The following is a 10,310-nucleotide window of genomic DNA, read 5'->3' on the forward strand; positions in this document are numbered from 1 at the left end:
AAATGCCTTTTGTTTGTTTATTGGCGCGACAGACCGTGGAGGTCCAAGGCCTCGCGCGATGTATTTCTTAAGTGCATCGCGCGTTTCGTGACGTGGTTTTCATAGGGTGGGTCCGTTACTCCCCCGCCTATTTTGTGAGTGCCACCCATTGGCTATCGGGGCTCACAAATGCCCCGGAGAGATTGTGAGTGATTATTGTATAATTTTATGCTTGAAAAAATCCCGGGTAGGGCCGGGCTCGAACTCGCAGCCTATGGGTTGGTAGACAGGCGCGTTACAACGCTGCTACCGTCAACCCCCTTACAAATGCCATATTGGCACAATTTTTTATTTTATTTATTTAATGTAATTTACAACTGTACAAAATAATAAATACAATAAGTGAATATGTGGAATGTTTCATATACACTTGAAAATCTTGGGAAGAAACCACCCCTTGCTGATACTTCAAGCATTAATTTAAATTAGTAGGTCCCGGACGCCTCGGAGGATTATCAGGGATTATTAAGGATGAGAGATTAAGAACTAAGGCATACAATTAAAGCGAACCGAAAGCACTAAATGTAGTTGATAACCTTTACCATGTATCGTAAATCAACGGCTTACTTTTTTCGCCCAAATTAATTTACAATGATGTGTTAATAGTTGATATGAGAAGATGGTGGGAGGTGCGCTCAGCAAAGATTAGATGGATTATCATTTGTTTTATATAATTTGTATCTCTACAATATTATATTTTATATTCTATTTATTAATTTCAATTACTCTCTACTTAATTTATAGTTATTTATATTTGCTAGTTTTTTGTTGCTAAGCCTGAAATTTATGTCGAAATATCGGCACAAATAAATACGTTTTACTTATTTGTGTATCTTTACTGATTGCACCCTCTCAAGACTTCTCCTCAAAATTAAATCACCAAATATTAATTTTTTGTTATTTAGAAATGTTGCATTTTGAAAAACTGTATTTCCAAAATATTGAGCATGAAGTGCGTTATTTAAAATGAAATGAAAAAATAATTTTATTCTGGGACATATGTCTCCTAAGAATAAATACATGGTTCACACTTCATGATCATTTGTCTGGCAAGCATTTAACAGTTTCAAGTAAACATAATGAAATTACACTGAGATCTTGGCTTAACTAATGTTTGTAATGTTAATCAATATATGCCTATTTATATTGTTCACAATGATGCGGAGGTTTGGTTATACAATAAGTGAAGGAATAGGTGGTGTTTAGAGGAGAGAATGGATGAGGATTGGCTAATGGAGATAGGAAGAGAATTCCAGAAGGAAGAATTAACGAAGGATTTGCTGAAGGAGGCGGTTCTATAAGTGAGAAAATATAAATCAACAGGTTGGGATCTGGTATTAATGAACGGATGGATGATCGAAGAGAGAGGAGATCAAGGATATAGGTAGGTTTTTTGATTTTAAGAACTTGGAATAGGAAAACACCAAGGACATATTGCCTTTGGGAGGTTGGATAGAGCCGCTTTAACTATACATAAGAGCGCCTTGGAAACCCAAATATAAATCTTACGACCTCCAGATAGCCCTCCGTAGACCAAGGAACCGTAGTCGAAGTGGGAATAACGAGAGGGGATACTAGGAGCTGACGGCTGTTCTGAGGAATGGAATCACGGAATCTTAGGAATGGTTTGAGGGCAGTCATGGATTTTCGTGTGATTTGAGAAATATGATTATTCCTGGAGAGCTGTTGGTCGAAGGTGACTCCAAGGTTTTTAATGTAGGATAGAAGTGAATTGGTTGGTTGTTAAGGAAGAGCAGGGAATAGTAAGGGAGGGAATGAAGGAGGCGCTAGGAACAAATAAGAATGGACTTGTTTTAGCATTTAACAATACGAGGAGGCCCTACTTATTTCATAAGTAACAAATAAACATTACAGGTAACTTTAATTATATTATTTCAATTTCTTGAGACAAGGTAATTATTTATTAAATAAATCAAAACTTGTATCCTTTTTTGTCTCAATACTTTTCATTTTTCACCAGTCCAACGTTTCGGGCATTTTAGCCATCCTCAAGGACATCTTCAATTATAATTTCTTCCTCACATTAAATTTAGAGTTACTTTTGCCCAGGTCATTCATTAATTATAAGTTAAAAGCCTATTTTTTAAAATTTAAAATCATAAATATTTAATTCTTCTTGTATAAGATTATCCACACAAATTCACTACCATATAAGTTATGGTGAAAAATAAAAAGTGTTGAGACAAAAAAGGATACAAGTTTTGATTTATTTATTAAAAAATTACAGATAACCTTAAAAGGTAGTAAAAGGTAACACCCAAAACGATTTATTTCCTTTTTTGACAGTAAAGCACTCACTAATTCACAGTTTCTTTTCTGTTTTACAGGGATGGGAAAAAAAAATAACATTCAAGTTCAAATTGTTGTTTAACACCCATGCATTAATGCTATCAATATCATTTTGTATCTTTTATATATTTGAGAATTAAGTGTTGTAGGTAGTTTAAAGAAAATAAGGAAATATTTAAGGTTTTTCTCGAATAAAATACCTTTCAGGTAGTGTGCACTTAAATACCTCAACATTTATTTTCTAATGACTTTTAGTGTATCCCAGGTATAGTCTAGGGAAAGTAGTAAAAATCGAACTTTTCCTAAAAAAAAAAAAAAAAAACCAATTTCTCCACTTGAAAATACTCTAAAATGATTTTTTTTTTTTGTAGCCGTTATTTTTTAATTGAATATAGTTTTCATTAAAGTAATCAGAAATTGAGATAAAATAATGTCTTTTTTCCTTTCGTGTACTCTTGGACTAAAACGAGTAGGCTTGAGAGTAGTAAATATATGTTTATTTTCTTTATAGTAGTGGTAGTTAACCGGAAGGATATGTGCTGAATATATCTTCTACACCATTACTGAAAAATCCGGAGAGCGATTTATGCATCTATTATGAGCGAAACCGCACATCGTGCCTAGATATTTTTTTCTAGGGCTGGTCTGTAATGACTGCAATATCATTCCCTTCGAACTTCGATCTACAATTGTAGACTGGTTATCATCGGCGGAGTATTCGGCTGAACATTCCTCACTAGAATGACTCAAACACAGTAGTTAGATAATTTTCCTAATACCGTATTGGAACTGGATTATACAATACTTTAGCTAGATTAGACACTTATGAATTAAGTCACTAATGCGTTTCAGAAAACAATGATGCATTCATTTTCTCGATTGTAATATAATACTAGTTATCAGCAGAAAAATTGATTACTCATCAGATAGTTGATTTCAGAAATATCTATCTCGCCTTATAACACTGTGTCAGCGATGGCTTATAATTTCATGATGGAGATGTAAAATATGATATCTACTTTGTCGGTGGTCGACATAGATGAATTCTCCATCTTTTCGTGAAGTAACTTTGGCACAAAGTAAATTTAGTGATTAGTTCATTATCACATTGTATCCTATACCAACAACGGTCTCTTCCATTAATTCTTTTTATATTATTGAAGTAAGGAATATATTCAGAAATATTATATTGGTGTGTGTCTAACCATAAAACATGGCTTATGAATGTGAAACGCAGAATTAAATAGAAATAAACCTATAAAAGTTTTAAAATAAGTAAATAACTATTATTATCAATGGATTAATTATTACAGGGTATCCCACAATAGATGTTCATTTTCCCATTTTTTTCCGATCCCTCTAAAACAGAAAAAATTATTTAGTGAATGCTTTATTATGTGAAAAAGGAATAAATCGTATTGGGTACTACCTTTTACTACCTTTGGTATTTTAAGGTTACCTGTAGTGTTTATTTATTAGTTGTGAAATGTCCATTCTAAATAGTCATATCATTAAGAAAGAATCAGGAGTTGAGGGGCCTCCTCATTTTCCCATTCTTCTCCCTCCAAGTTATTTAAACTTTTTTCATTGAGTGGTGGTCTCACAAAATGAAAACCTTTGACCCCCCACCATAGTTAGGCAGTATACGACTCCAATGGGAGTCTTGGACGAAAAAAAAAATATATATAATATATCTGATTTATGCTGGGTCATTACATTGGTATTTGGTCTATCTTTTGTGAGTATTATTAATTTTATAACATTCAGCTCTTCTCCAGAGCACTTAATTAAAAATTCCCAAAGTAATGGTTCATGTTTTATAACGTTTTCTTATAGAAAATTAATTTTTTTTTTTTATACGATTTTTATGATTTGAACGCAAACGAAATAGGTTGAGTATATTAAACGCTGTATAACATTTTTACATCTTCTTTAATATCGGCACTCGTTTCCAAGTTGGCCGGAGTCTTGAAATGCATCTCCAGTCCAGATGTTTCCCAGACGCAGGTTCTCTTTTTCTAAGATTGAAGTGCAGTGGGCCCAGGCTGCTGTTTTCCACCCTCATAGAAAATCTCTATATATCCAACCATACTTTGCTTAGGTGAACCACAGCTCCTATCTCTTCTGCCTTATTATACGGTTCAGTTTTGATTATTAACTGAAGGTAATCGTTTTCTGAGAAGATATTCCCCTTGGCAGTTTAGCCCTCAGCGCTTAAACGTAGGTGTAGTTTACTCCAAAACTGAGGATTTATGTACTTTCTAAGGCTGTTCAATTAAGCATGGAACTCTCCATGCACAATTAAGTATTGCTAGACTCTCTATCCTAGAAGTATTTTCTCAAGGTAGCACATTCCACAAGTTGTCGCCCACCACTGGTCCACATCCGAATGGACTTTTCTCAAATAATCTTTTGCCTTTTCCTGGAGGTCCTCAGTAATCCTCACACGTATAGTTTCTGATATATTTGCTGAGCCTAATTCTGTGGTGGAGCAAGAAATATTTAGGGGGAGGAGAGCTTACCTAAAATCTTCAAGTTGTTGTTTCTTTCACATTTAACAGCATAATTATTGTTATATGATGTTGCTTTTGAATTTTTAAAAATATTTCTAAAAATATATATGTATAAAATCACACCTGGACAATCATGTGCCCCTTGAGTCTCGAGGTTCAATGCAAGTCCTCCCCTTTAATGATCAAATTAAAATATATCATGGATAAATAATTTAACGTTTTTTTCCTCTTCTAGGTACACTAGCCGTGGCCATGATGGCCGCTTGCTTTACCTGGATGGAACCACTCATGAAATACTTCATCTCCCCTGAGTCAGAGATCCCGATGGACACAAACGACACCTCATGGCTGGTGTCGTTCATCGAATTCGGTGAACTAGTAATGGCGATTCCAGCTGGTATCTTAGCGGACAGGTGAGCAACAGTATTCTACTATTTACTCATATACAATCAGTATGTTCAATGTAAATTAAGTTTCGAATAGTTTGTTAACCTTTATTGCGCTAAAGAAGATATTTATTGTTTTTCAATTTCATGATTAAACTTTTAATTTTTGATTAATTACTCCTTTGTAGTTGAGTTAAGACATTATTATTATTATCGAAAATTCCTTTAAATTATACATTTCTTTATTCTATCTTAAATAGCACATATTTACGAATGTTAGTCCTAACTAACCAATTTATATGGACCACCAGAAGGTGACCTCTGATTTGTTTCCTTCACCAGGACATATGACAGCTGCATGTTTGTTTGTTTTTGTTTAGAGGGGCCAAACTTCATTGGTATTTTATTTAATTTTGCTAATATTCGTTAAATTTTATTTATTTTTTAATTTGATTATTTATTATTTTAATTTTTTTTCCTACCGATCAAGTTATATTTTTGTCAGTAAATTTTGTGATTTTAAAAACTGAAACACCAATTTTATTGCTTTATCATCGTCTACAAGGGTTTTTGAGATACGGTTTAGTCCTAAGCTATTGAGGTGTGGTGTGAAATATGAGCAGCGTTGAAAATATGGCTTATTGTTAGATTGTTGTTGCAATACTGGCAGTTCGGATGCGTATCTTTTGAAATGAGATAGGAGTGGGTGAGCCTCGTGTGACCTATTCTCAGCCTAGTCAGTACAACTTCCTCTCCTACGGCATTTGCGACTGGAGGTACCCCAGGGCTTGACATCCTTTTTAATAATTTTTAATTTATTCATTGGGCATTCGTTCAAAGATTGCCATTTATCTTTAACTTCCTTTACAAGAGGCCTCCTCATATCTGAAGGAGCTAAAATAGCTTTATCCTTAATTCCAATTTTTATAAACAACATTATGTGAAAACTTGTCTTTTTTTTTTTTGTTTGTTTTTATTCAACCATATTTCTATTTCATCAACCTTTATCAAGATACTTGCATTGTTTTTACATTACACTTTTCTGGACTTCATATTTAACTTTTTTTGGTTTGAAAAATGGAGTAAAAAATTCCTTATTTGTTTAATTAATCATACTTCAGCTACTGTTATTAATTCCAAAAGCTTTTGTCTAAAAATATTCGTTTCTCTATATAGTATTTTTACGTCCTGCAATAAATTGGAAAGCTATTTTAGTTCCTTAAGATATGAGCAGGCCTCTTGTAAAGGCAGTTAAAGATAAATGGCAATCTTTGAACGAAAGCCCAATGAATAAATTAAAAATTATTCTCACCTTGTAACATTGTAAATATGTTGATAGTAATGTACTAACTTTGTAAATTCAGTGTAAATGACCCTAGTGGTCGAAACACTTAATTAAATAAAACAAAACAAACGTCCTGCAAATAAAAATTTTGAAATTATTTTGCATTTTGTACTTGCGTTATTAAATTTTTTTTATATATGGTTTACTCTCCTCATAGTTTTATTATTATATAAATGTGAATTGAAATAGGTGGGCTTCAAGGTTTTTTTTTAAAATCCTTTAATTGTTGTTTAATGATACTCTTTTTAATTTATTTCACACAAGACTGAAAAAGACAGGAAACTGCACGTAGATTTCGACTATTACATCACTTACTAGACTAACGGTCTAAACTTCCAACACATTACAAAAGACTGATCTACATGACAATAATAAGGCCCGTCTGGACATACGGAGTTGAGTTTTGAAGCTCCTCTAAACCTTCGAATTCCTCTCGCATCCAATCCTTACAATCCAAAATCCTTTGTAAAATCCTCAATGCTCCTTACTTTGTTACAAATAAAACCATCCATAATGACCTAAATGTTTCCTATGTAACCGGAGTGTGTCATAACACTATGACATAACTGTGTCATAACAGTATGATCTTACTTCAAATTTGCTTGTTGTATTTTATAGACAGCTGTAAATGTCAATAAATAAATAAATTTATTTAATGATATTTACAACTGTATATACATATGTTGAGATGTACCCATAGATATAGATGACATGTTGAGAAACTACCCATTGGTACTACTTCAGTAGTATTTATACATTAGAAGGTCTCGAGGCCATCTTCTTTTCAGGTGCCTCGGAGGATTTCTAAGAATGGAAGAAGGTTAGAAACTAGCGAGTTTTGTGGTTACGGAGTTTATAGTGGAAGGAATAGTATCTGGTTTGGGCGAGATCTATTACATATACAATATTAAAGTCTTTATGGACGATTTTATTTGTGATAAAATAGGGAGCATAGAGGATTTTAAGAAGGATTTTTGATTGTAAGGATTCGATATGATAATTCAAAGGTTCGGGCCTTCATAATACTTAATTATAATAAATGTAATAACTTGTTAGTATATATTAAAATTATAATTAATATAATGATATAATATATGATGATAATATAAGTTATTAAAAATAGAAAATGAATAAACAGAATTATCTTTAAAATTTTCATGTACACCCATGGGTGTAGCCTTAAATTTCCTATAAACACATTTATCGAACTCAAAAATCAAAGTTATGTACTCGTTAACAAAACGTTGCTTTAGGAGTTATTTTATTCTCCTATAATAGTTCTAGGTTGTTTTTCAGCTCGTACAATTGTATTGTAGTTCTGATAAAGACATGCAAGGTCACTGCATGAATGAAAGCCTTGTGGCTTTCAATTAATTTTTTTTTTTGTGATCCTTTTCGGACCATCACATCCTCCATTAAAAGAAATTAACTAGCAGGATAGAAAATTTGTATTCTTAACGTAGATATTCTGTCTTGTTTTGGTAAGTTAGACACAATTTTATCACATAATTACCTGAAAAAGTTTGATTAAAATAGGTTGCAAAGTGAATAAAGCCTTTATTAAACATACAAATAATGAAATAATTATTAAACAATTGATAACGATAATAGAAATATATAAATCAGTAAAGATGAACAAATATCACAATAAGAGAAAAATATCTGGTGCGAACGTTTGATAAATCATTTTTTACTCGAGCTGCATTTCACTGGAATTCCATTCCCTCTAACATGTGCCTTAATGAAACCCCTCCTTTTGTCATCGAGGCTAGGGCAGTCACATAGGTTGTTGGATGTCATGTCTACCACAAAGCAAAACGAGCACCGAGGATCATCTCTTACTCCCATTCTATGAAGATGTGCACCCAAGTAATCGTGACCAGTTATAGCTCTAAAAGGCAACCGATACCTGGCAGGGAAGGTCAGGTGGTATGCGATCTGCAGTGCTTTCCTTCTGCAGATTTCTGATAAGACTGGTTACAGCTTATTTCTCAAGGACGCATTGATGTGGCATCTGGGATCCTTCTTAGGCGTCGGCCCGTTTGTTTCCCCAGATTCCTCCACTATTCGTCTTCTCTCCAATACTTCAATAGAATTTGTCATCTCGTTATAGCATATTCCCCCCCCCTTTCCAAAAAAAGGATGAAAAGGAATACTAAAATTAAAATAATTATAAAATGAAACAAAAAAAAATATCTATTTAGTCTGATTTTTACATACACACACAAAAAAAAAAAAAAATGAAACATGTTACTTGAGAAAAAAATAAATGAAATATATCCGATTCTAATTTTTAAAAAAAATTAATTACTCCTATTTTGTGTAATAAAAACTAAAAGTCTGGTTAAATTCAATTTGCATACCGTATTAGATTAAAATTTATGAAAAAGAAAAAAAAATGAGCATGTTATTTTATAACAGGCCGCTTAACTATCAATGAGTTTTTTTTATATCCTGAAAAAATAAGAACAAGCAAATTATAATATACAGATGAAAATGTACATATATAATTTGCCAACATAAATTAGAATCGGATATATTTCATTTATTTTTTTCTCAAGTATCATGTTTGATTTTTTTATGTGTGTAAAAATCAGACTGAATAAAGATTTTTTTTGTTTCTTTCATTTTATTATTATTTTAAGTATTCCATTTCATCCTTTTTTTTTTGGAAAGGGGAGGGGGGGGAATATGTGTTATTAATTGTTTTTAAAATATTAAATTTATACTTTTAGTATATATCTGGCTCTGGAGATGTTATTAGCTGAAAATAATGCAAGAACTGTTATTCTTAGTGGCTGCCATAGTCAGCCTATACAATAACGAGACGACAAATTCTATTTTTTTTCTTCATAAATTTTAATCTAATACGGTATGCAAATTGAATTTAACCAGAATTTTAGTTTTTATTACACACAATAGGAGTAATTAACTTTTTTTTAAATTATTAAATTAAAATTATTATCATCAATGAGTTTAAATAACTAGTCATTTAAATTTATGTCTACTTCTCTTATTGTGAGAATGACCCTGTTAGCTTCAATTTTATAAACTAAAATTTTATATAATACCAGTCCGTTTTTCCCAACCGTCATATTCCCTTTCCTCATTCCCCTCTTAAAATGGTATTTGATGCTGATTTATAAGTAACAGAGTTAGATTAATACATATTCATTACTCCCCACAAACCAGTGGGTGTTAAAAGCAAGAAACAACAAAATAACCGATAGTCAAATTATGTACTGAGCAAATATAAAATAAAACAGGTATAGAGAAAACGGGGAAGGGTTGAACAAAAGGGTGGGATGGGCTGAGTCAACTCCAAGCCTTGAAGTAATTTTGAAGGGCACAGACCCGGAAGGCACGTTAGGTAAAGAGGAAGCTTTCAACAATAAAAGAGATGGATGGCCTGTTTTCGTTTTGTCTTGGCCACGTCATGCGATATCTCTATACTGCCTCCAGGCCTGCTATATAGTGCGGTCTTCCTGGAAGGATATTTTATTCCTCTACATCATTAACAGGTCTTTTCTTTTACAGACCATGAATTAATTAGATCTGAGTTCAGGAAATCACAGGATTTTTTTTGTTACATGTGTAAAATATTTCTTTTCAGGTTCTTGAAGAAGATAACTCTTTTAAAAGAAAACTAGTTCTTTAGGCCAGTTATATCAAAGAAAACTTTGTATTTTTTTTTGTCTTTATTGTACGAAAAGTAAT

At 32.5% G+C, this 10,310-nt stretch overlaps 1 protein-coding gene across 1 annotated transcript in view; it reads left to right on the top strand.

Annotated features, from left to right (window-relative positions):
- The window catches only part of LOC106681349 (facilitated trehalose transporter Tret1), a 48,913-nt gene that overhangs the window by 17,330 nt on the left and 21,273 nt on the right, over positions 1–10,310 (top strand). Inside the window, exon 2 of the mRNA XM_067050136.1 lies at positions 5,098–5,275. Within this exon, the coding sequence (XP_066906237.1) occupies positions 5,098–5,275 (178 nt within the window). The remainder of the gene's footprint in view (positions 1–5,097; positions 5,276–10,310) is intronic.

This window comes from Halyomorpha halys, unplaced genomic scaffold (assembly GCF_000696795.3).
Source record: "Halyomorpha halys isolate HHAL.00 unplaced genomic scaffold, Hhal_1.1 Scaffold328.1, whole genome shotgun sequence".
Classification (NCBI taxonomy): domain Eukaryota; kingdom Metazoa; phylum Arthropoda; class Insecta; order Hemiptera; family Pentatomidae; genus Halyomorpha; species Halyomorpha halys.